Source organism: Mustela putorius, unplaced genomic scaffold (genome assembly GCF_011764305.1).
Source record: "Mustela putorius furo isolate JIRA1106 unplaced genomic scaffold, ASM1176430v1.1 tig00537248_pilon_pilon_pilon, whole genome shotgun sequence".
Lineage (NCBI taxonomy): Eukaryota > Metazoa > Chordata > Mammalia > Carnivora > Mustelidae > Mustela > Mustela putorius.
In genome coordinates, this window is record NW_025422387.1 from 8,135,180 (window position 1) to 8,160,856 (window position 25,677).

The 25,677-nt window shown below is 57.5% G+C and overlaps 2 protein-coding genes across 4 annotated transcripts; one reads left to right on the plus strand and one right to left on the minus strand.

Annotated features, from left to right (window-relative positions):
• Positions 1-553: 553 nt before the first annotated feature.
• CFAP73 (cilia and flagella associated protein 73) lies at positions 554-8,397 on the plus strand. Of its 2 annotated transcripts, none has more exons than XM_013056566.2 (8): positions 554-855; positions 2,171-2,285; positions 3,039-3,143; positions 3,938-4,138; positions 4,629-4,850; positions 5,156-5,314; positions 6,843-6,928; positions 7,669-8,397. In XM_013056566.2, the coding sequence occupies exons 1-7, from the start codon at positions 599-601 to the stop codon at positions 6,921-6,923; spliced, it is 1,140 nt and encodes a 379-aa protein (XP_012912020.1). In that variant the 5' UTR covers positions 554-598; the 3' UTR covers positions 6,924-6,928; positions 7,669-8,397. The 2 variants fall into 2 exon arrangements, with proteins under 2 accessions (XP_012912020.1, XP_004753337.1); XM_004753280.2 differs by having other exon boundaries at positions 557-855; positions 2,180-2,285.
• Positions 7,629-25,672, minus strand: DDX54 (DEAD-box helicase 54). Of its 2 annotated transcripts, none has more exons than XM_045073575.1 (20): positions 25,458-25,672; positions 22,936-23,065; positions 21,200-21,270; positions 20,909-21,097; positions 20,759-20,808; positions 19,676-19,717; positions 19,462-19,557; positions 18,660-18,781; positions 18,482-18,543; positions 18,274-18,405; positions 16,752-16,962; positions 14,252-14,386; positions 12,701-12,931; positions 12,535-12,608; positions 11,772-11,981; positions 10,930-11,072; positions 10,730-10,843; positions 10,084-10,188; positions 9,728-9,838; positions 7,629-8,237 (listed from the first exon to the last, which is right to left on the minus strand). In XM_045073575.1, the coding sequence occupies exons 1-20, from the start codon at positions 25,629-25,631 to the stop codon at positions 8,003-8,005; spliced, it is 2,637 nt and encodes an 878-aa protein (XP_044929510.1). In that variant the 5' UTR covers positions 25,632-25,672; the 3' UTR covers positions 7,629-8,002. The 2 variants fall into 2 exon arrangements, with proteins under 2 accessions (XP_044929510.1, XP_004753336.1); XM_004753279.3 differs by having other exon boundaries at positions 7,629-8,235; positions 9,723-9,838; positions 25,458-25,671.
• Positions 25,673-25,677: the final 5 nt, after the last annotated feature.

A 25,677-nucleotide genomic window follows, 5' to 3' on the forward strand; every position in this document is an offset into this window, starting at 1 on the left:
AAAGCAAAGACGAGAAGATGCTAGCGTGTGTTATTTCTGAGTGGAGGACCCAGGGGTATTACTCTGGGCATTTTTCCCTAATACCGTTCCCTGGAGTACTGTTTTAAGAATTAAATTGATATTATATAGAGAGCGCTTAGTAACTCTTGTTGCCCAAAGTATGTCAGCTCCTCCCTCCCGTATCCTCCAGATCTGGATGATGGGTCCCTTCCAAGCCGGTCTCCGCTGGGCGGTGCCGAGCTCTCCCTAACCGGGCTAGGGGGTTCCCTGAGACTTGGCCAGGGTAGCCCCATCCCCAGCAAAGGGAGTTGACCCTCAAATTGCTGCAACACAGTAGGCCCTCAGCACCCTGCCCCGAACCTGGCAAACAGTAGGTGCCCAATAATTATTCTTTTGAATAGACAACTGAGCGTGCAGCCACGATAGAGGCGTGCTATCTCACCCAGCCAGGAAGAAGCTTGACCAGGCACGGTGCACCGAGGGACCCACCTCCTTCTCACCGCACCCCAGTTTAGATTGGGAGCTAAAGCCCTCTCTGGGATGGGCAGAGCGCACTCCCTTTCCGGCTGCCCCCGCACCTCGCTCCCTCCCTCCCAGGATGGATGCCCCTAGTCTCCGGCAGGCAACAGAATGTTGTGTGGTTGGTTGCCCCAGCAACTGGGGCCTGCTAGGTGGCTGCCTTCTTGGAGTACAAGAGCTCGCTGCCACGCTGCCCTCAACCCGAAACCCCCAGGGCCTTCTGAGCCAGCGCAAGACTCCTGCCTTGTGGAAAGGAAGCCCCGGGACAACTGCAGGGAGAATGGACGTGCCCTGGGAGGACTATTTCCGACTGGCCTTGCAAGAGAAAGTGCCCGAGTGAGTGCTTCGGAATGGAACTGTAGGGGAAAGCGTGGCAGGGGGCAGAAGCTGGTGGGATGACCCATGCCTTCCCCTTGCCTGTGTCGCACAGCTTCCTTGGGCGGTTCCTGGTGGCCTATTACTGTCCCCACTTCACAGAAGAAGCAACTGAGGCTCAGAGGAAAAGTGGCCTCTGGGCTAGTTAGGGCAGAGCTAGCAGCCCAGGCTTCTCCTCTGTTCCTGATCCCCACCCCTGGCGGACATCCAGTTGAGATTAAATCCTTTGGACCAAGGGGGAAAGGAATTCTGTGAACTCCTGCTCTGCTCTCCCTGCAAACTCTGCATGTACAAGGAGGAGTGGAGGAAGCTTGTGGGGTACCTCCTTTGTGTTCCGCAGCGGCTGAGAGTCCCAAGCTCAGCGCCAGAGTCGGGACTGGTACTGAACAGAATGTTCAAGCATCCCTTCGGCTGTCTACACAGCCACGGTGTAGGGCCGTGCGCAACCCCTCCCACCGCCCAACACACACACCCCAGCAAGACTCCAGATCCCAGCCCCCTCCTGGAGCCCTCGCAGGGAGGTCTAGGGCCACAGCTTGGCCACAGCAAGTAGCTGATCTCTGCACCCCATTCAGCCCTCCACCACCCCCTCCTTCCAGTTCACTTGGAACTCCCCTTAGTCTCCTTTCTCAACCCCGCCCTGGGTCACCGCATCAACTCTGCTCTCAAACTGAGCGTGACCGCACTCCTCGCCTCTCCCCTACGACCACCTGACCAGACCCACACTGTCTCTGTGTTATCCCAGAACCCCTTCGCCATCTCCTGCAGCTGCCCTGCCTCTCCTATGGTTCTCGGCCCCCACTGCAGCCTCGAGAGCCTTCTACAATCCAAAGTCCTTCTCTTGAGGCCTTGGCATTGGCCGTTCCCTGCAGGTATCCACGTGTTGACCTCCTCTTGCTCCCACGGGTCTCTGCCCGGGTGACCTCAGGGTCTTCTTGGAGAGACTTTTTCACCTCCCCATTGAAAGACTTTCCTTTTGCCTGCTTAATACTTCATCAGACACCTACCATGCCCTGGCCTTATTTATTATCTGTTAGCTTTATTTCCTGTGCCCCCACCCCAGCAGAATGCCAGCTTCTGGAAGGTGGGGATTTTGCACTGCCTCCCCCCGCCCCCTGCCTAGAAAGGTGCCCGGCAGAGTAGTTGCTCTGTACGATATGTTGAATGAATGAACAACTCAACAACTAGTATATGGCTCGTGGGGGCATTTCAAGCACTAGAGGGGGGTTTGGGGGCCCTGACTCTTGCCTCCTTCATTCCCATCTCCCCCTTGGAGCCCCTCCAGGAAGATCCCGGAGCACAATGTGGACCACATCCCGCCGGTGCTGCGCCTCCTGGAGAAGAGGCAAGAGCTGATGGATGCGGACCGGGATCTGCAGACCCAGAAGGAGGTGAGCCTCCACTGCAGTCCCTGAGACTTTTTCGGACCCTGGGCAAAAAAGAAAAAAAAAAAAAAGGTGGTGAGCAGGGGTTGGGAAATAATGCAGCCAACTTACTAGCTACAGAGTCTGAGACAGGTCCTTTCACCACTCTGAGCTTGGGTTTCCTATCAATGATCAAGTAAGATCAGCTGATGCACATAAGGGCTCACTGAGCACCTACTATGTGCACGATATGGCACTGGGACCTAGAAGTCTCACCACGGTCCTCCTCTGTGGGATTCACCGTCTAAAGGAGACACATGTCCAGGTGGGGACGCACTGAGAAGGTTGTGGGAACCGAGAGGAAGTCCCTATCTCCACCAAGGGTGGTCAGGGAGGGCTTCCTGAAGGAAGTAAAATCTAGGGATTGGCAAATGGCAAATCAGCTTATCCCGCAGAAGGGGGGTTTGGGTGAGGGGTGGAGAAGCCGGCAGAGGAAAGGGCGCATACAAAGATTGGAAGACAAGGACAAAACACAGGAGGACGAGTGTCTAGAAGACAGTGTCAGAGGAAAGGGGTAAAATGAGACCAGAAGGAAGGACAGGGATGGTGGCATGCAGGGCCATTCAGGCTTCATCATGCATGGTAGGAGCATTAGGTGGATTTGAGCAGGAGTATAGGGACTAGATCAGGGACTACAGATGACAGAAGTAGGAACCCGAAGGTGCTATATAACTTGAACCCCCAAACACACACAGAAACCCACCCCTCACCTCTCCCCAGGTGTTCCAGGCTTTGACGGCAGCCCAGAAACAGCGCCGGGAACAGTTGGAACAGAAGGAGCGGGAGCTGAAGGGATCTTTTGTCCACTTTGACAAGTTCTTGCAGGTGGGTGGATATGGCTGGGGGAGGGGAGGCAGTTCATCGGGTCACAAAGTCACCATCCTGTCGGGGCCAGACCTGCATGTGAATTTTAAAAGTGGGCTTATTGGGGGCCCCTGAGCAGCTCAGTTGGTTAAGTGTCTGCTCATGACCTGAGCCCAGGGTCTTGGGATCCAGCCCCAACTTGAGCCCCACGTTTGGCTCTCTGCTCAGCAGGGAGTCTGCTTCTCTCTCTCTCTCCCCCTGCCCCTCTACCAATTTATGCTCTCTTTGACTCGCTTACTCTCTTCTCAAATTAATAAACAATTTTTTTTTTTTAAGTGGGCTTACTGGGGCGCCTGGATGGCTCAGTGGGTTAAAGCCTCTGCCTTCAGGTCAGGTCATGATCCCAGAGCCCTGGGATCAAGCTCCACATCAGGCTCTCTGCTTGGCGGGGAGTCTGCTTCCCCACCTCGCCTCCCTCTGCCTGCCTCTCTGCCCACTTGTGATTTCTGTCAAATAAATAAATAAAATCTTTAAAGAAAAAAATAAGCATCTTTTAAAAATAAATAAATAATGGGCTTACTAATACAAGAGGGAGTAGTAGGAAATACACACGCACTGCCTGAGGCATTTGAGTTTTTTAAAAAACACAGGGGTAAGTGAGGGACCAAAACCAGAGATCCTGGCTGAGTCTGCCCACAGGCCATCTGTGTGCTACCTCCCGCGCCGCGTGCGGGTGTTGGGGCGGGTAGAAGCGGTGAGCCCCGCGAGCTCCCCAGTCGTGAGGGCAGTCGCCTCCTTTCTGTCCGCCTCCCCAGGACACCGAGGCCCGGCGCAGCCGCGCGCTGCACAGGGCGGCAGAGGAGCGGCTGCAGGCGAGCCGCCAGGAGGCCGAGGCACAACGGCTTAGGGTCCAGCTGGAGGAGCTGCAGCGGGAGCGCGCGCGATTGCAGCGCCGGGTGGAGCGCCTGGAGCCCTGCGCGCGCCTGCTGGGCCAAGTGTTGGAGCAGCTGCCGGAGGTGAGGGCCCTGCAGGAGGTTTTGGGGCTCGGCGCCACCGCGCAGCGTCAGGTAGCCTCTGGGACGGCTTTCCGGGTATGCACTACTGGAGTGCTGACTGTATGCCAGGAATCACCACTTATTGAGCACTGGCTGTATGCCTGGGGACAAAGTTTGTTCTTGAATTCTCCCCAAAGCCCCGTGAAGTGAGTCTTGGCTCTTGTCTACCGCATCTTATAAATGGGGAAACCGAGGCTCACAGTGGTAACTTGCACTCAGGGACACACAGGCGAAGGGGGAGGGGGTGTATCCAGGCACTCAATACCAGTTGAACGGAACAATCACGGGAGTGAGGCTGGGCTAGGCTTAATGCTGGAGTGGGGAGGGGTGGGACGAGCCCTCATTTCTGGGGTAGGCGCTGTGTGATGCCCTCCTTCGGCACATGGGCTAACCGAGGAGGAAGCGCCCAAGGGCCAGGCGGCGTGGGGACCCCATCTTGACCCCACCCCAGTTCCAGGACGTCCCCGAGCTGGTGGCGCGCTTCGATGGCCTGGCCGATATGCAGACGGCGCTGAGGCTCACGGAGCGCCAGCGGCAGGCGCAGCTGGAGGAGGACCGCGCGCGGCTGCAGAGGCTGCGGGACGCGAGGCAGGACGAGCTGCTGGGGCAGAGCCAGCGGCGAGCGCAGCTGCTGGAGCGCCTGGAGGCTGCGAGGGAGCGAACGCTGAGCTGGGTACGGCCCTGCCGGGAGGAGGCGCCCACCCGGGGCCCCAGCCGCCCATCGCCCGAGTCCAGTGCCAGGGTTCCTAAGATCAGAAGGACCGATGCCTACCCCGGACGGGCAGCGGCGCTAACGGGCAGGTGCAAGCATCAGAAAGCGCTTTAGGGCACCGGGGGCCTGGCCCAGCAGATCCTGACCCCTGTGCCTGCTCCCCCCCCCCCCCAGGGGCCTCTGCGCCCCTGGAGGGTAGCAGACAGGCCCCAGCCCTCCTCAGCAGGCTCCAACCCTGATCTGGAAGGGGGTGGGGTGTTCTTCAGGAATCCAAGTGGATTCAGATCCAGAACACAGCAGCAGAGAAGACCCTTGTCCTGGGCCGCAGCAGAATGGCCGCGCTGAACCTGTTCCAGCTGGTGTGCCAACACAAGGCGCAGCCCCCCGCCCTGGCCATCGAGGACACCGAGGGGCAGCTGGAGCAGGTGCGCTCCCTCTTCTGGCCCATCCCACCCCAAAACCTCAGGAACCTCACCTACGCTGGGTTAAGCATGATTCTCTGTGAGCCAAGCTGCCGGCACTCCAGAGGTGGGCTCGGTGGCCTCCTGGGACCCCTGCCGAAGAGGCCTGGGTTGGGTCTTGGCTCCCAGGGGCATCTGCTCCGTGGTCACAAGGAAGTCATGCTCCTCTCTGGGTCTCAGTGCTCTCACCTGTGCCCAGGGGCTGGGGGTGTGTACTGACCACGCACACGTTCATGACAAGAGTCTGTCCTTTGTCCCAGGGTCAAAAAGCACAAACAAGTGACAACATTGATGAGAAACCAGGTGGAGATTCACCTTTAATTAACCCCTGACCCTCTTGCTCCCTGCATGGACGGGCTGCAGCTTCCCTAGGGAGGGAGAGGATGGGGCTGGTCCTTGTCTGTCTTTCTGCAGAAATGCATCACAGATGTCACCATGCACCAAGTCATTCAGGTTTGCAAGGCTGTAGAACGTGTGACATGGTTTACAATGGCAAGGGGGTGGGGTGGTTCTGACTTCAAATGCCTCCGTGGCTTCTAATGGGGCCCCAAAGCACGGTCCCTTTCAGTGGAAGAAATATGAAAGGTCCAGCTGCCCCTGCCACTCCTGTCCTGCACCCCACACCCCGGATCCCAACCAGACACGGAAAACTCGGGCTCCGGGAGCCTACCTTTGTGCCATGGGCTGAGTGGGATGGGTCTGTGGACACCACTGTTCTCTCAAGTGTGGCCCGCCACCCTGAGCTCCACGAGATGACTCCAGGAGGGACAGAGGCTCAGGAGGATGGAACAGGCAAAAGCCTGTCCCTTTTCAACGGACCCTGATCCTACCAAGGAGATAGGGCGAGTGAGTGTGCCTTTAACCCCTGTGGTGTTCCCTGGGCCCGGGCCTCACGCCCCCTCCAGGCAACAGCGGAGTGCAAGAGTCAGCTGGGTTTCTTGTGCCTTGTGTTTTTCCACTGCTCCTCCGCTTGTGACAGGGGGTAACTTGATTCTGTTTTTGTTAGAAATGTTTTCCTTTTCAAGTGTGACAAAGGGGAAGGGAGAGCCCAAGGGTAAGTTGGCCTCCGGCTAAGTTCCGGCTCTTGGCAGTGGACATTAAATTCATTATCAATAAATAAGTGACTTAAAAGGAAATATGGGAGGTTAACCCATGGGGACGAGAGCAGGTCAAACACCAATGAATATGGCTGATCCGATTCAAAGGGGGGAAAAATGAATCAAGGGAAGTGAAAATACTCATTTAATTATAATGCAGGTGATAACCAGGTAGGAAAACTGAGAGTGTCTGCTCACAGGCCATTCAGGAGGCTTGGACAGAGGCCTGAAAGACCCAGAACTGTCTAGGGCAGGTTGGCTGGCCCCTGGGAACCACTGCCATCACTTTTAATAGGGGCCTCCATCCCCAACCCGTGTTCTGCAGCATCCTGTGTTGGGGACATGGCAGAACACTCGGGGGCTGGGATGTGACTGGCAGTGTTGGGCACCCACAGGTGAAGCTGTTCATCCTGGACCTCTCCGCCATGCTGGCCAGTCTTCGTCAGGCAGAGCCCACAGCCGCCTCCCAGCCCTGATCCAGGTAAGCAGGTGGCCCCCCGACCCTGAAAGGAAGTACACATTTCCTGCGGGGTGTGTGCTAAGAGGTCCTCACCTGAGAGATGGGAGGGGGCTGTGTCCGCTCAGACTGCTGTGGGGAGTACAGGACGGGCATACAGCAAGTACTAAATAAATGTGGGCCACGTGGGGGGCACCAATTTGTCAACCACCACATGGCCTGGGACCAGATCCTCCCTCCCAGGGCAATCAGGGTATTAAACAAGCTGATGTGTGTCAGGGGTTTGAAATGAAGCCTGATGCAAATTCTGGTAAATTCTAGAAGAGTCTTTGGTAAGTAAAGTAAAATAGGACCAGCACGGGGGCCACACAGCAAGCACCCACAAGTGGGGCACCCGTCACAAGGCCTCCTCTGTTGTGGATCCGTGGCCCGAGAATCCAACTGCTGGAGGCTGTCCTTAACCTTCCCAGGACCCCACATTGGGGCTGGAGAGCACGGGGCTCGGAGGATGGAGGCCAGGATGGGTTCTGACCTGTGGGTGTGGTGGGGGCCATGTGAGTCCCCTTCACAGCCAGAGGAGGAGCCGCTGAGCCCTCTGCCGCACACCCCACTTCCCACCCCGAGTCACCACTCTCTTGACTGCTGGCCACAGTAGCTGGGGCTTTCATAGCTGGGTCCGCCCCTTCCGGCTCCGTGGTAGACTGCACTCCCAGTCCGCTCGAGATGCTTAATAAAGGTTTATTACATTAAAAATACATCACCAGGCCTTAGGCACTCAGGGCTTCGCCCCATGTGGCCACCACCTCTGAACTCGGGAACCACCCAGAACACATGGAAGCAGCAGCAGCTGAGTGGTCAACTTGGATTTTGGCCGCCCTGACGCGGCTGGCAACGCCCCGTGCATCCTTGAAGACCGAGTGTGAATGGTTCCACCTTGGGCAGAGGCGGCCGCGGCCCCGGGTGGCCTGACAGCACCCCTCTCCGGCAGGGAGCTCCGCCAGCGGCTGGCCCAGGGCCAGGCACATGGTGGCACTCGGGAACATCTACTGACGTCCACCCCTGCAGCACGCGAGGAGCCATGGTGCAGGGTCAACTGCCTTACATCCTCTTCCTCATCTTGCCCTTCTTGGTGTGGGTACCCCGGCCAAAGGCACCCCTCTGCAGCTCCTGGGCTCGGCGCCGGTTGCGGGCAGACAGCTGCTTCAGGCCCCCTCGCTGCAGGAAGCGCAACTTCTCCGCCCGGCGCCGCTGCTTCAGGATCTGCTGCTTGGTCTTGAGCTCTGAGCGCACGCGGCCTGCGGGAGTGCCCGGGCTGCGGGGCTGGGATGCACCTGTTGGGAATTCAGGGAGCTCAGCCTTCCGGTCTACTCCTAGGGCCTCCTCTTCCCGGAAGCCTCCAGACCTTCTCCCCCACTCCCACCCATTCTGGGTTCACTGGTGTGGCCCCAGGGTCTGGCTCACTGTAGGTGCTCAATAAAGCTTCCATAGTCTGCTGCCGTGGTCAACAGCATGGACCCTTGAGCCCACACCTCTGGGGTCCAAATCCCAGCCGTGACCTCTCAGACTCTGAGCCTCCGTTCCCCGCTGTGAATTATGGGACTCATGGGTCCCAACGAGGAATCGGTTGAGGAGGAGGTGTGTAAAGTGCGGGGGACGGGAGCCAGCCCACAGTAAGGGCCTCCCAAGTGCACTATCATGATTACAGACCACTCGATGGAGATTTACTGAGCATGAGCCCTATGCTGGGCACCGCGGCCCAGCACTGACTGAGACAGACTCCAATCCCTATTTCCACAGACCGCATGCTCTCGGCCGTTAGCTTAACTTCCTTGGGCAGGAGAGAGGGCAGAGAAGGCCAGAGAGGGGAAGGGCTGGGCCCCAGGTCACACAGCAGCAGCAGTAGACATCATGGCCCCACCTCAGCCTGCTCTCCCAGGGATCTAGAAGGGCACCTCCCCCCACTCCTGCCTCCCTGGCTCCCCACTAAACCCTAGGCTCCCCTGCTCTACCATGTTCCCTCTCCCTGTCTGGCTCCTCCCCACCTGTAAGAGTGACCTTTTCAGGGCTTCCACACAGATGATCATTACGGCGACCCCAGATGTCTCCACAGGGGCCGGGGTGCCTGACAGGGACCCATCACCCCCAAGGAGGACAAAGCACAGAGGGAGAATGGCTGTTCCTTCCTGAAGCCCACAGGCAGACCCAGAGCAGCGGCTAACACCGGGAGCCGAGCCGTGAGGGGTGAGGGGTGAGGGGCCCAGGGGAGGCAGGGGCACGTTCACAGAGGCATAGAGAGATGGAGACAGACAGAGACACCAAGAGGGAAAAGAGAGCACAGAGAGACAGGGAAGGAGAGACCAAAGACAGAGATGCCTGTGCAGAGAGAGGGAGAGATATGATGAGGGAGAGATGAAGACAGAAAGGAGAGAGAAAGACCGAGACAGAGGAAGAAAGGCAACAAAAAATGAAACGACGAGGGAGACAGATGGAGACAGAAAGTCTGAGATGGGAAGAAAAGGAAACAAAGACAGAAGGAGGAGAAAGCAGCCGAGAGGAGCAGGAGCAGGGATGCCCAGTCAGAGAGAGGAAGAGAGGAACAGGGACCCAGCAAGAGAGAGAGACAGAGAGTGGCAGAGAGGAAGCTTCTGAGAAAACCCGAGACAGAGACAGAAGAAGAAATGTAAGAGACCTAACCAGAGAGGACAGACGCTGAGGGGAGCGGACAGAGCCCGTTCACATCCCACTCAGCCTCACAGAGAGAACCAAGGCCGGGATGATCCAATGGACACTTGCCAACCTGCTCTGAGGACCATCCTACCTTGTTGGCCTCTTCCGCGCTTCCCACCTCTTCGCTCTGGGCCTCGCTGCTGGGACGTTCCTTCGTCTTCTGAGTCCCGATCATCGATTTTCTGTTTCTGTTTCCACTTCTGGTAGCTGGGGAGCCGAGTTAAGGAGACTACGTGCGGGACCATGATGCCCTAGATACCCCTGGGCGGGAAGTAGGTCCTGCACCCCCTCCAGCAGATACCGTCCCACCTCTGGGGGCGGGGCAACAGCTGCTCAGCCACGCCCCCACATCCAGAGTACCCAATGAGAGAGGCTCCCCTGTTCCCTCCCTCAACCCGTGCCCGCCTCTAGGGGCTGCTTGTCCCGCCCCCCGGCCCCGCCCCTCCGGATACAGGTCCCGTTTATAGGAGCTGCTGATGTAGCGGCCGCTCTCTGTCTTGATCTTTTTCTTGTCCTCCTGTCCTGACTGTCCCACAAAGCGCTTCTTCTTCCGGTCCCTGCGGGAGATGGAGTTGGGAGCGCTGATGTGGAAGGAGGTGGCCTGGCGCAGCCTACTTTCCTTTGGCGCCTGTTTCTTCCCCACCCGCACAAGGGAGGCGGCTGGCCCATGTCCAGCATACAGCAAGTGCTCAATTAAGGCCCATTCCCTGCCCCTCCTCACCTTTTCCTAGCAGCCCAGGTCTCAAAAGATGGTGTGGGGGGGTCACTGGGAATTGGGGTCCCTGGATCAGGGTTAGGGGCCCAATGAGGTACCAATCCTACTCTGCCACCTCCTGGCTTGGTGACCCTGGGTTGAGTCACGCCATTTCTCTCGAACCAGAGTCCAAATGGGAGAGATGGGTCATGAGCTCTGTCGAGAAAGACGAGCCGGCAGGAAGGACAGATGGACCCAGATCCCTGTTGTGTACAATCAAATCAGGGGCACAGGCTGTGGTGTGGGGGTGATCTTTCCTGCTCTGGGGGAGCAAATGGGAACCCACCTGCCTCCTGTGTGGGACCACAGGGGGCGTGTGCTCGCTAACTCTATTGCTGGCTCACCACTTCAGCTGCTGCCGGCCTCTGGTCAGGTTCTGGGCTTCGTCCCCCATCAGGTCCAGGACAGCGCCAGCCACCTGCTGCTCAAATGCGCCCCTGTCCCCACCAATGCTCAGGCTGCAGGCAAAGGGCGGGGACATGCCACAGAGTCAGTGGGGGGCCCATCAGACCCCATCTGCCTGACCCCAGGACCAGCCACTCACCCCCGCTCACTATCGAAGTCCTTGGGCCGGTAGGGGACGTAGAACTCCTGGTCCCGATGCCGGGCCTCCTCCCTCCGCCTCTTGGCTCCCCGGTCAGGTCCCGGCTGTGGCCGCTTCCGGTCCATGACCTCCGTGAAGACATCCTGGCAGATGGACACCAGTGTCACACCTGCAGCCCCCCAGGGAAGCCACTGGCCTTTCACTCGCCAATCCGGCTAGAGTGAAGGGCCAGCAGCTTCCGGGACTTTAAAACTTTGATACTTCCGGGTGCCTGGATGGTTCCGTCATTAAGTGTCTGCCTTCAGCTTGGGTCGTGATCCCGGGTTCCTGGGATAGAGCGCCCCATCGGGCTCCCTGCTCAGTGGGAAGCCTGCTTCTCCCTCTCCCACTTCCCCTGGTTGTGTTCCCTCTCTTGTTGTGTCTCTCTCTCTCTGTTAAACAAATAAATAAAATCTTTAAAAGAAAACAAATAAATAAAAATAAAAGTCTGGTACTTCTATCTGTGCCCTGTTTCCTGGTCTGCACTGTAGGATGACCTCGGCACCAGAAGAGCCGGCCGGGTATAAGAGGAGGAAGCTAGGGGCCAGCTGGGGCAAGACCCCTTTCCAGCCCCAGGCTGGTCCCTCAGGCTGTGTGACCAAGGCAAGGCCCTGCCCCTCTCTGGGCCTGGCCTTACTCTGTATACTATGGACTAGTACAGGAAGTTTTAACCTGTATGTTTTGGCTACTGAGCCCTCGGTGCAAATCAAATACGAGAGGAACGTCCTGGTAGACCTCAGAGACTGGGCCTGGGGTTAGAGGCTGGGCCGGGGGCAGGGGGCGGTTAGAGGTGGGAGCAGTACCTCCACACTCTCTCCTGCTGCCTCTTCTTCCTCCTCCTCGGGCTTCTCTTCCTGGGATGCCGGGCAGCTGGGGGCTGGGCCAGCTGTGTCCTCCTGCCGCCCCTGCAGCCCCTGCTGGAAGCTGGAGATGGCCTTGCGGTCCTTTTGCCGCTTGGCACGCATCACCTGGCTGCTCGGGTCCCGGCTGGAGGCGTTGATCTCAAAGATGGTCTGCAGAGGGAACACACCAGTTCTTCCCCCAGTGGCCTCCTACCCAGAACTGCCCTCAGCAGCCTGGTGGGCTCTCTGCGGCATTCCTCCCCAGGTCCTTCCAACTCTGTGAGGTTGGTACTCTGGTTACCTGCATTTCCCCATTAGAAAGGAGGCCCAGAGAAGGCAAGTCACCAACCCGAGGTCACACAGCTGGGACAAGTGAGAGTGGCATTTTGAACCTGGTTTACCTGGCACCCTGGTGGGGTGCCCAGTGTGAGTCAAGAGGGCAGGAAAGGTGACTAAAAGCCAGCTGGAGGCCACTGACAGGCCCAACACATGTCACCCCCCCTCCGGAAGTGGCAGGAAATGGCTACCACACAGGGTACCCGCTGCAGACTAGCAGGGACAGTTCCAGAACAAGGGGCATGTCTAGAGATGCTGAGGGGGGCAGAGCCGCAAGCTCAGAGGAGAAGCCCCACTGGGGTTGGGGTCAGGAGCTTGGCCACAGTCCTGGCTCCATAGCAGCCTCCGGGACGCCGGCCCCCGTGGGCTCTCCCACGCCCTTACTCACCGCCCGTGAGCGGTAGTTCCTGATGCTGTCCACCAGCTTCAGCCGCTGCAGCTCCCTCTCCTCGAAGCGCGAGCCTGGTGGGGACGGGGAGGCGGCGTGAGGCTGGGGAGGCTCCGCGGGGCCCACCCGCAACGCACTGTCCCAAACCCCCCACGCGGGGACTCACTGAAGAGGGGATGCAGGCCCAGCCCCGCGAGGTCCAGCTCCTTCGCCCTCTTGATGGACTCGGGCGAGGCCGCGGGCCGGGAGCGCACGTACTGCTGCTGGGCGTTGTCGGCCACCCGGCCCAGGCCCCGCAGCTCCAGCGACGCCGCCAGGGTGCCCCGTAGGCTGCTCTCCTCGTCGTCTACCACGCTCTGCGGCACCCGACCCAGCACGCCGTCCACACTGCCCGCGCCTGCCAGCCACACACGGAGCCTGTCGGAGGCCTTGCGGCCCGGCCCCTGCCTGCAGCCGTCCCTCCCCGCCCTGGCCCCAAATCACATCGTCCCCAGGGATGGAGCCGCGGTTCTGGCCGGCCAGCTGAAAGAGTTCAACCATGTGTCCACAGTGGCTGCCTGTTTTTGGGAAGAACCCCTCTAGCTGTGTTCTGTCTTTGCCAGACTTGGAGGAGCTGCTGTAGGTCGTACGACCTGCAGAGCCCAAGCCATTCACCAGCTTGCTCTTTCCACTGACTCTCCCACGAGACCGCCGGACAGCCCCACACTACAGAAGAGGCCATGAGGCTCAGCAGAGGTTTAGTCCTGCCCAGCAGCGTGCCAGAGTGCTGTCCGGACTCGGCCCCCGCACTGGCTCGAGAGCCGGGCCACCCACGCTGGCTAGCTCTGGGGCAGGTGCAGGATGGCCGCCCCCGACAGATGTCTACCCAATGCCTGGCTTCTGCTGGGACACTGTTGTGGGGGCTCCTTCCCTCTCTCTGCCCCTCGCACCCCCACTAATTAGTGTCGACCCAGGAGGTCTGCCAAGGGCTCCAGAATCTGCATTTGGACAAAGGGCTGAGCTGCAGGTGCTCCTGGCGCTTTGGAACCCGGATGTGGCACATGGGGTGCTCAGAGAAGGCACAGAGTGCCCCGTGCACGGGCTCCATTTACACCCAGCTTCCTGAATCTGGGCTCCCAACTCCCTGCTGAGTAATAAGCAATACGGGACTAGTGGCCTGGCCTCACCTATAAAGCAACCCTCTTGTGTTCTCAGATAGACACAGGAGACAAGGTGCACTAAGGGCCTGACACACAGTAGAACCGCAGGAGGAGGCTACCATGATCCCCGTCACCCGCCCCATTCAGTCCCACCCCAGAGACTCTGGGAAAGTTCTGAGAACTTCAGTCTCCCTCTGCCTGCCTGGGCTGTCCCAGAAACACAGTCAAGGGCAGGGTGTCAAACAGATGCCCACAGGGGCCAGGCAGACAAAAAAGCAAGGAAGGTGGGCGTGCAGTGGGCCTGGAGGCCCTTCTATCCAGGGCGCACGGCCCAGATGGCCCGTACAACAACCTCAGGGAAAGGTAGACTCGGCAGTCAGACCCAGCTGCTTTCCAAGAGACATCAGAAATCCGGATTTTTATGTGAAATTCTGAGTTTAAAATATAGGGCTTTTGCCCTGGGATCCAATCCAGGACTGCCTCCACCCAGAGCCAGTACAGCCTCTCCCCGCCTACACCGTGGGCTCTGCAGCGGACCCCCAGGGACCTCCTGCCCCAATCCCCTGGCCTCCACTCACCTGAGGACCCCTCATGGGGGCGGGCAGGGGTAAGGGCGCGGCCGAGGAACAGGTGCAGGTCCAGCAGATAGGGGACCTCATCTGGGGCCACCAAGGAGTAGGCCGTGCCGCTTCGGCCAGCCCGGGCCACGCGGCCTGTGGGGAAAAAAGGTCAAGCTGAAGCAAAGACAAAGGGCCCTACAGCCCAGCATGAGTCCAGCTGGCCCGACTCCAAGGGCACGGGTCAGGCCAAGGCCACACCTCACTGAGCTGCTGTCCTCGACTTTGAGAAGGGGCAGCAATGGTCACTAGGGTTCCCTGCACATGCGTGTGAGCCCACACAGTGCTCTGGGAAGTCGGCAGGAATAAAGATGAGGCCACATGTGCTCATTATCAATATCAAAAGTCTTTGGCATCCCTGTTTGGGAGATTTTCCCAGAGGAGATAACCAAGGATCCAAAGGTGCACATTCAATAATGTCTACAGCAGCTCTGCCTGCAACAAGCCCAAGTCGGAAACCACGTCAAGACTTGACAGAGGGGCACCTGGGTGGCTCAGATGTTAAGCATCTGCCTTGGCCCAGGTCGTGATCCCGGGGTCCTGGGATCAAGTCCCACATTGGGCTTCCTGTTCGTGGAAAGCCTGCTTCTCCTACTTCTCCTGCTTGTGTTCCCTCTCTCGCTGTGTCTCTATCAAATAAATAAATACAATCTTAAAAAAAAAGACTTGACAGAGGCTGGGCTAAACGGCTTAGCTGATGATCACATGGTGCGAATTACACAGGTGAGGAAACGGGCCGGCAAACTGTGGCCAGTGACCAGAGCTGGCCCCCGACCTGTTTGTGTCCATAAAGTTTTATAGGCACTCAGCCACGCTCCTTCATTTACATATTTTCTAAGGCTGCATTCAAGCTATAATGGCAGAAATCAGGGAGATTATATGCCTTTGAAGCTTAAAGCATTTCCTATCTGGCCCTTTACAGATTTGCCAACCCGTCAAAGAGTGATGTTTCATGGTGAACAGAAAACATGAACGACACACACTGATGCAAGAAAAAAATGACAGGAAAGAATGTCCAGTGTGATTCTAATTCTGTGTTAAGTGAATCCAAGTGTAACGCTACCTTTGGCTTATTTCTGCATCTCGCAAAAACAAAGTGTCACCAGGTTTGCAAGATTCATTTGGGGTGGTCTGACTAACACTGCGGGTCACAGAGCACATGAGGAACTCCCTTTGTGGGGGTTCTGTGCCCCTCAAGGAACCTGCAAGCCAGCTCTCCCCAGGGCCATGGACACAGCGAGCAGGAACCAACAGGGAGCCAAGGCCTCCAGACCTGCAGTCCGGGGCCCAGACGGAGGCCTCCCACACGCCCCGACTGAAGGTGGAAGCAATTCCCCCAGAGCCCAGCACGGGGAGTCCAAATTTACTTATTCAACGATGTTCAATCATACGGAACCTGCCCTCCCGATTCTTTTTTTTTTTTTTTTTTTTTTTTTTTTTTTAAAGATTTTATTTATTTATTTGACAGAGAGAGATCACAAGTAGGCAGAGAGACAGGCGGAGAGAGAGAGGAGGAAGCAGGCTCCCCACTGAGCAGAGAGCCCGATGTGGGGCTCGATCCCAGGTCCCTGGGATCATGACCCGAGCCGATTCTTTTCTCACGGACGTGCATTTAACTTATTTGTGTTTACAAATGAAGCACGCACAGTTCTGAGTTAAAAAAAAAAGCAAAGAGAATAGAATGGTGGTTCAAAAGGCAGCAGTGACAAGAGACCCACTAGAATGACAGCCGTGCCAGCAGGGAGGTAAGGAGGGACAATGAAGGGGGGTTCCAACCCCAGCTGCCCCACTTTGCTATCTGCATGACCCCTGGCCAGTTATGAACCTCTCTGGCCTCAGTTTCTCTGTCTGTAAAACGGGGCTATGCTGCTGGCACCGGCTACCCAGGATGGTTGTGAAGATGGAAAGAGCCAGTAAAATGCTCACACCTGGGCCCGACAGGCGCGCTGGGCGGGCACCAATCGCTGTCACATCGCCGGTGACAGGCGCGTGGCTTACCGCCTTCTATGTGCTTTGGCTCATTCCCCACTTTTCCGACTATGTGGCTGCCTTACTTTTATCCCCGAAAAATTATAGAGTACTTGGCCTGGGAGGGCAGAGAGGAAGGTGGGCCCCGCGTGCGGACTCGAGAAAGTCAGGAGCTCCCTGCCGTCTGGCTGGGTGAACAGGAGGCAGAGTTCAGCCTTGCAAAGGTTTAAAGGAGAGGAACTAAAATGACAGAGTTTCGGGAGAGGACTGTGAGGAGGAGGGGGCTGAGCAGTATGCCATCGGGCCCCAGGACAGGGAGAGAGAACCCAGAACGGGGCCTCCAGAGCTGCTCCGAGCTGTGGGAAGGCCTGGGCCACATCCCTGAGCCGCGAACTTGGTGGACCCTTCCCCAGGCCTCCAGGTCTCTCCCCGGAGCGCCGGCCCTGCACGCTCAGCTCCCACCCTGGGCCAGGCCCGGTCCCGGGCTCCTCACCCACGCGGTGCAGGAAGAGCTTGCCCTTGGCAGGGAAGCTGTAGTTGACGACGTTGTCCAGCAGCGGGATGTCCAGGCCGCGGGCCGCCAGGTCCGTCACGATGAGGGTGGAGCACTTGCCGTGGGTGAACTTGGCCAGGTTGATCTTGCGGGCCGTCGGGTCCAGGGCGCTATAGATGTGGGCACAGCTCACCCCCTGTGTTGTCAGCAGCTGCTCAGAGTGAAGACAAGAGGGAGGGAAACGGCTGAGAGGGTTGCAGGAGGCGGCGGGGGAGCCAAGCCTCTGCGGGGCTGTGAGGACGGGAAGACCCTGGGCTCCGGGGGGGCAGGAACCTCTGGTCGGAATCCCAGCTCTGCGGGGCAGCTGCGGACACGGGCGGAGGTCTCCCGGAGGGAAGTGCCAGCCCAGGACTCCAACCTCATCCTGCCTCCGCCACTAACAAGCTGTGTGACCTTGAGCAAGTTCCCTAACCTCTCTGTGCCTTTGCTTTCCTCATCTGTAGAATGGGGGAGACCGACAGTTCCTTCTTTGTGGCTTTGTGACGGGGATTAAATGAGTTAACACCCATACAGGGGCCGAGCACAGGGCCTGGGACACAAGAAGTTCCGTGACAGTGTCAACTGTTCATTAAAAACTACTATTTTGGTTTTATTCATCAGTGATACCAGCAGCTGCACAAAGAAAGCACCGTTAAATGCACAACAACCATGTGAAACCCAGTGAACCGTGTCCTCAGATAACAGACCTCAGGGGTGGCTGCCCCGAGGGAGTGGCAACGACTGGCAAGGGGCCCAGGCAGCCTCTGGGGCACCCGGACGGCCCCATGCCGAGGGTCCCAAGTGCACAGGTATGGAAAAACTCCACCACGCTGCTGCCGGAAGCTCAGAACACTTTACCCAGCTTCCAGTTCGCAGGGGACGCTTCCGTTTTAGAACGTGAATTACACGGGACACTGAAAATCTACAGAAAATGGCAGGTTTGGGGCAGGGAAGAGTCTTCAAAGTAACTCGGATGTAGGAGAGTGTCAGAGGTATCAAGACAAAGCATGAGTCGATCACTGAGTACTTGGCAGTTCGTGATGCTATTTGCTGACGTTAATATGTGTTTGGAATTCTTTTTTTCTTTTTTTTTTAAGGATTTTATTATTTATTTGAGAGAGAGAGAGAGACAGAGAATGCACACACGAGAGAGCCAGACAGAGAGCAGGGGGACAGTCAGAGGGAGAGGGAGAAGCAGGCTCCTCGCTGAGCAGGGAGCCCACTGTAAGGCTCGAACCCAGGACCCGGGCATCATGACCTGAGCCAAAGGCAGATGCATAGCTGACTGAGCCACCCAGGTGCCCCTGGAAATCTTTATGATAAAAAGTTAAAGAATAAAAGAGGACCGGCCCTGGCCAGGCCAGTGACCTGCTCTGGTGCTGCCCTCTGGTGGCCTCACCCAGAACTGCAGCTCCAAGCTAGCCATGGAGGTGGTGGTGGTCCCCAGGAGGGTGGCCCAGTGTTGGTTTCCCCAACCGCCTACCTCACTGAGGTACTCGGTGTGGTGCTTCGTGGCCACAAACACCACCGTCTGGTCCTGGGGCCGCACCACGGTGCGCAGCAGGTGGAGCAGCACAGCAGCCTTGGTGTCCTCGCGCACAAGGAAGAAGGAGGTCTGCGGGGAGAGGGGCCAAGGTGGGCTCACAGGGTCTCGGCTGCAGGCGCCAGAAGGGGCCCGGGTGGAGCCTCACCTTAAGCTGCTCGTTGAGTTTGGTGTCCACATCGAGCCGGATGAGCACAGGCTCCGTGAGGCCTGCGGGTGGCACAGGGAGGGTGTTGGGGGTGGCTGGTGGGTAGGGACAGGAGGACGAGCCCCCAGACCCCTGAGCAGTGGTGGCCCCAGCACCACCACCACCCCGGCTCACTCACCCGCCCGGGCGAACTCCACCAGCAGTTTGGGCAGCGTGGCAGAGAACAGAACAGTCTGGTGGCCCCCGGGGAGGCGGCCGATGATTTCCTGCAGCTGCTCGGCAAAGCCCATCTCAAAAAGCCTGGGGGACAGAGGACAGGGATTGGGTGAGGGGCTCCCATTCCAGCGAGTCCCAAACCTGTCGCCCTTGCCCCGGACGCGCTCTCTGCCATGTGCACTGGTGTGTGCCCCATATGACTCTTTACCTCACTCTCTAGCTCACATTTTCTCTGCGTGACCACCTGATCCCTGGCAGTGACCACCTAAAAACCTCGTCTGTTCTCAGTTACGCAGCTCCGAGGCCAATGCTAGCGGCCCTCCCTCTGCGTCAGGCATGGTTTGGATGCTTTCCAAGCGCGGACTCTCCCAGTACCTGCCAGTGTGGGCTCGTGGATCCCCTGTCCGGAGCCCACCGACAGGCACCGACCCTCAGATGTGCCCAAGTTCAGAGCTGGGTTATGATCCCACTGTCTGGCTCCAGCCTGCTCCCAGCTTTGTGCTACTTTGTATTTCTACAAAATCATGTGTTTGTTGTTTTACTGTTTCCTCCCATAGGCCTAAAATGAAATACAACATACAAACACAAAATAAAAAGTTTGGGTGCAGGCAGCCTTCAGTCCTGGTGGTTCCTCGGGTCTGTGGCCCACGGTGGGGGTAAACTGTTTCGAGTGCAGCCACGCTGGTCTCTTCCGGCCAAGCCCTTCCTCCAGGCCTCGGGGTAAACCCTGGCACACGTGTGTGGGGCAGTGCATGTGGTCTTACCTGTCTGCCTCATCGAACACCACATACTCTATGCTCTGCAGCTTCAAGTTCATCTCCACAGCCACGTGTACCAAGCGCCCTGGGGTAGCAATGATTCTGGAAGGGGGTGGGCAGGTCAGGTCAGCCGCGGCTCCCAGCAGACCCTTCCTCGCACTCCCCAGCAGTTGGCTATCAGGGAAGAGACCCCAGACTGCCGTCCTCAACCCAAACTCACATGTCGGGATTTTCGTGCAGGGCAGCAAACTGGTCTTCCATCCTGGGGCGGGGGGTGGGGGGAGAGGAGGTGTCAGCTTGACACAACAGCTGCTTTAAACCCTCTCCCTCTCCAGGTGGCCACGGGAGGCCCATACCCTGCCCCTAGGCTCTGAGGTAGGGTAAGGCTATCACAGAGGTTCTGGGCAAAGGTGCTGACAAGACACAAGTTCAAACACGCAGAAGGACTGATACCATGAAGAGTTCCCCGAGGAGATGGGCTCTGCCCAGGTACTCCCTGCAACCCCCCTCTGGTCCACCACAAGCCTGCCTCTGCCTCCAGCACCAGGTACCAGCTAGCCCCAGAACCACCAGCTCCCCAAGGTTCCAGGCGGCCTGGACCCCTGTCCTTGTTCTTATACCCCCAGGTTCGCGGCCCTAACTCTGGCCCTTCTCTGGAACACTCGGGACACCCGAAGGAGCCAGAATTTTGAGTCTGGCCTCATCTAGGGAGGTATCTCGGATCATAGCGAGCTCCCCAAATAACTAAATACCATGCAGGCAAAGGAACACTTAAAAACCAAACATTCTCCTCAGAATCCAAAGTGACTGGTCACAGGGACATTCCGAGAGAAGAACAAGGAAGGGGCCGCCCTGTGAGGGAAAAGCTGTGAGACGGGGCAGGAGGCTAGGTTCCGCGGCTCCGGGCCCATCACGTGCTGTCTGCTCATCTGGAGAACAGGCATGGCGTCTGCCACCCACAAACACGGGACCAGCCCATCAGGAAACCCTACAGTTCTCAAATCTGAGTGACTGCAAACACTCCCTGATTTCAGTGCAACAGCTCACAATTAGGCATAGGTGTGAAAGTTGGGAGAGCTGAGCGACCCTGTGCACCGCGGGCTCCCCCGCGAGCACGAGCCCCCACTGGGAGTTGCGTGGGAAATTCTTGTGCTACTTTACTGCACGTTTGCCCTTCTTTTTGGGATATGCAGGGAAGCCGCCATCGTTCCTAAGCTGCCCAGGCTCAGGGGATCGGGCACCCTGGAGACCCGGGCTACGCTTGCAGGGTGCAGCCCACCGCACGGAGCAAGGGGGCTCTTACTTGTCCCCGCCCAGGATCAGGGCGGTCCTGAGGCCTGTGAACTTGCCGAGCTAAGGGGAGAGAAAGAGAGGGAGAGAGAGAGATGACACAGCCTGTGCCGGCCTCCCAAACCGGCCCCAGCTCAGCCCAGCGGCCCGGGCCCCAGCACACCTCTTTGGTGAACTTCATGGTCTGCAGGGCCAGCTCGCGGGTGGGCGAGAGGACAAGGGCACGGGCCCCCGTCTGGGCGCTGCGGGTCTTGAGCCGCTCGAACATGGGGATGAGGAAGCAGGCCGTCTTGCCACTGCCAGTCCGGGCCATGGCGACCACGTCCTTGCCGTCCAGGATCACGGGGATGGTCTGGAGGGAAGCAGGTGGGGGGGCGGGGGTCGAGAGGCTGGACAGGAGGGCCAAGTCGGCCATCCCCAACTCCCAAACCCCATCAACCGTCCCGTCTCGTACCTTCCTCTGGATGGGTGTTGGCACTTTGTAGCCCTTCTTCATGATGCCCTTGAACACTGGGTAGCTCAAGCCTGGGAGAGAGACAGGGATGGTCACGGGGAGGGGGGCCCCTGCATCACACGACAGAAAGCCAACCAGGGCAGACGACCATGTCATCAACATCAACAGCAAGAAGAAAAGAAAGGCAACAGAACAAACCTCAGGAGACACACCTACCCCCTGGGGAGGGGGTGGTACACCTCAGTCTTGCACACACACTCAGACTTGCACACACACAGGAGACACACCTACCCCCTGGGGAGGGGGTGGTACACCTCAGTCTTGCACACACACCTCAGACTTGCACACACACTCAGCACCGTGAGACCACTGGGGTCTCGGCCCTGCTGCAGGTGTGGGAAGGTCACGTGGGAAGTATTCAGGGATACCGAGAAGGCACGTCTGCCATTCTCGTCAGATTCCTCCAGGATGCTGGGGACAAGCGGGGAGTTCTGGAGGAAACAGGACAGACACTGGTGATGCATAAGGGGAGACTCACTGTTTCCTATTTTTTTAATACGTTTGAAATTTTTTTATAGCTAAAAGAGAAGAGTGGGAAGTGGCCAGGGCCTGCAATGGGTGCGGGCGCGGGTGCTGACCAATGAGGCACGTGGCCCCGCCTGGGGGAGGAGGTGGCCTTTTGAGACTGTCCCTGACTCAGCTTTGTGACAATGGGAGGGCAATGAGAGGCCTAGGGACAGGAAGCACTGTGATTGTAGCTGGGTTTGGGTCAATGCTTCGTCTTTATCATCCAGGAAGGCAAAAAGTAGCCACGTGGGGATGTTTCTATTTGCTTTTTCTCTAATTGTGGGTAAAAGTTTAGCAGTTTTAATATATTAATTCGTCGTCCAAATTCCTTTTGTGAGTTGACTGTTCATTTTTTTACCCAATTTTCTATCAGGGTAGCTTTTTCTTATTGATTTGTAAAAGCTCTTTGTATATTAGAGATGTTAATCCTGTATCCATCCCCAAGGATGCAAGTACGTCCCGGATACAGCATGTATTTTAACTCCGTTTGCAGTGTTTTTTGGTGAACATACATCTAACGGAAAAAAGTCACATCAGACAATGTTCAGATCATACTTAGAAAGGGCTTCTTCTTTTTAAAATCATGAAAACATTCGCTGTGATATTTAAATCTTTGCGCCATTCGTAAAGAAGAAGAAAGAGCAGAGCACCTGGGTGGCTCAGTGGGTTAAAGCCTCTGCCTTCAGCTCAGGTCATGATCCCAGGGTCCTGGGATCGAGTCCCGCATCGGGCTCTCTGCTCGGCAGGGAACCCGCTTCCCTCTCTCTGACTACTTGTGATCTCTGTCTGTCAAATAAATAAATAAATCTCTGTCTGTCAAATAAATAAATAAAATCTTAAAAATAAATAAATAAAATCTTTAAAAAGAAGAAGAAGAAGAAAGAGGGTTCGCGGTATTTCCCGCTAGCTATGTGTCCTGATACCACATGCTGCTCCCCCTTTCCTCCCTTTCCCGTCCTGCAGTCAAACCCCGAACGGCCTCACCTGTTCTGGGGCCAGCGCTGCCCTGGGTCTGCATTATCTCCTCTCACACTGGGCCCGACCTCAGTCTACCCAACACCTCCCGCGGTGCTGGGCCGACATCAGTATCAGAGACCAGAGCACAGAGGGCAGGGTGAGCCCCTGCTGCGACTCCCCCAAAGTCCTCGGACGGACGCCGGCTCACCCACCCATGGACTGGAAGCCTCCGGACTTCTTCTTCTTCTTGTTCTGGGCGCGTACCATCTCCCGAGTGTCTGGCTCCACGTCTGAGGCACATTCCGAGGTGGGGAAAGTGGGCAGGGGTCGGCCAGGTGCCAGCTGGGAGGAAGGATGGAAGAGGCAGCATCACGCCTGGCACAAGCAGACCCCTGGGGGGAGGGAGAGGGGCTGTCTTGCTGCGGATGCCCCTCCATTCACGCTGAAGAGGCCTCTGCCGGGTCACGTGACCTCTCTGCTAAAGGGCTCCCCTATGCCTGGGCCAGGGCAGGGCAGGGGGCAGAGAGTGGGCTGTGCAGAGTGACTGCCTAGGTTTCAATCCTGACTCTGTCTCTCTGTCACTTACCTGTTGCGAGACCTTAGGGGAGACACTACATCTCCCCGAGTCTGTTTCCGTATCTGGGAAACAGGGATGACGGACAGGAGCATGGGTCTCACAGCAGGTGTTAAGAATACAAGGACCAAGTAGAAGGCCTAAAACAGCACCCAGCATATAAAAGGTGGTCTCATCCTCGTCCTCATCCTGATCTGTCATCCAAAGCCCTCAAAATTTAAACTCTAGAGGGCCAAGCAAACACGTACCGCGTACGGGACTACACTCCTCCACGCTGCCCTGTCTCCCTCTCCCGAGCCCCCTTCTGACCCATCACTCTTCCCAGCTCTACTCCCCCTGTGCAGGCCTCCTCCCTGCCTAGACAGGAAAGGACCCACCTGTCCTAGCACAGCCATATCCAACCCCGACCCCTCCTCTGGGGAGCCTTCTCAGACCACAGAGCTGTTCCCCCTTCCTCTCAGAAATAACATTTACGGAGCACTAATTCATACTAGGGTTAAAACTTTCGTGGCATTCACTCTAAGCCCGGTGACGCTCTGAGCATGCGTATAAACTCGTCCACTTTTAATTCTCACGGCAACCCTGTGAAGTAAGCACTATTAGTCTGTCCATTTTATGGAGAAGGAAACTGAGGCACAGGGCAATGAAGTGACTGCCCACGTTCACAGCCAGCAGGGATTTGGACCCTGACTTCAGAGTCTATGTTCTCTCCTCTGTGACCCTCTGCGGGCCCCTACAACGGTCTGGGTCAGAGTTACAGCGTGTCTAGTATGGTCTGTGATCTAAAAATGGATTTCCTAGATTTAAAAGATTGTGAAAACATCAAACAAAGGAGACAATGACTTTATATGGTGCCATAAGGCCTAAAATATTTACCACCTGGTCCTTAACAGGAAGAGTTTGCCAACTTCTGTTCTAGACACGTGAAAACAAAGTGCCTGGAACCCACTGGTGCCCCAGCAATATTTACTGAATAAGTAGAACAAGTGAACACCGTAATTTAATCCTTTCATGAGTCTTTGCGACACATACAATCCTCCGTCTTGTACGCATGTGGAAACTTCTGCTTTCTGCAGATGTCGCAGAGAGGTTAAGCAACCTCTCCAAAGTCCCACGGCCAGTCCAAGGTTGGGCCACATTTGAACACAGGGCTGCACCAGGACAAAGCTCTTCGTCTGGACCATATCGGTGGGCTCTTTGGCACCAGCTACCTTGCCCTCCTGTGCTTTAGCAATCTCTCCACATTTCTAGAGCACTTACTGTATGCCAAGCACTGGCTTCACTGGGGTGGGGAAACCTAAGAAGATCCAGTCTGGTCCCTGACCTAGAGGAACGTAGATCCCTCTCTCCATCTAAACACCCACTCTTTCATACTTACCCGATCCCCACTCTGTGCCAGGCACGGGATGGGCACAGGGCTGTGGGAAATAATGTCCCCTTGGTGCTCACACCCGCCTTTTGCATATGGTTGGCACTCAGTAGTGGAAAAAGCACGCCCCCCCCCCCCCCGGGAACCAGGGGTTTGAATACCGGCTCTTCCGCTCACAAGCTGTGTAGCCTTGGTCAAGTTCCTTAACCTCTCTAGGCCTTAGGGTCCTTCTCTGGGAAACCAGGATGGCAGCAGTTAGCTCCCGGAGCTGGTATGAGGATTAAATGATAAAGCTTGGAAAGTTCTTAGTGTGGAGCCTGGCACATACCAAGCTGTCAGCAAACGCGAGTTTAATTTACTATTGGTTACCCAGAGGCTTGGGGGCGTCACTGAATCAAGCCACCGAGCCCGGCCTCCGCTCAATCCAACCTGGCAAGAATCCCCCAAACTCTTGAAGTCAGTGCCGCGGCACCCGCACTTTTCATTGGACCAAAGGGCGCTAGGACCCGCCCCATGGGCAGGAGGTAGCCAATGAGGGGCCGCGGCCAAAAGCCGGCCAGGAAGGCCGGAAGGCCCGAGCCCCTGAACGTAGACACTCTAGAGTCGGAAGCCGGGGCGTGACCCGCACGGAGACACGTGCTCAGGCTGGCGGTCCTGTCCCCGACCCCCGGCAGCCGACCTCTCCCCACCCTCAGCCGTGCTCACACCCCACCTGGGGAAACTGAGACCGCGGGGCGATGCGCGGAGCTGGGGCCCGGACTCCAAAGTGTGCCCTGGCCCCGCGCTCCTACCTTCTGGGTCCGGGCATCATCTTCCGCCTGGATCTCAAACTCGCCTTCCTCCGAGTCGCTGCTGCGGACTTGGGAGGCCGCGCCTCGGCGCTTCCGCAGCCCCTTCTTTTTCCTCCACTGGGCCATGGCAGTGCGGGACCGAGGTCCGGCCGCCGGGAGCCTGCCGGCCGCCATGCGGGCCCTGATGCAGGGAACCCGGGAGGGGGCGGGGCCTGCGGGG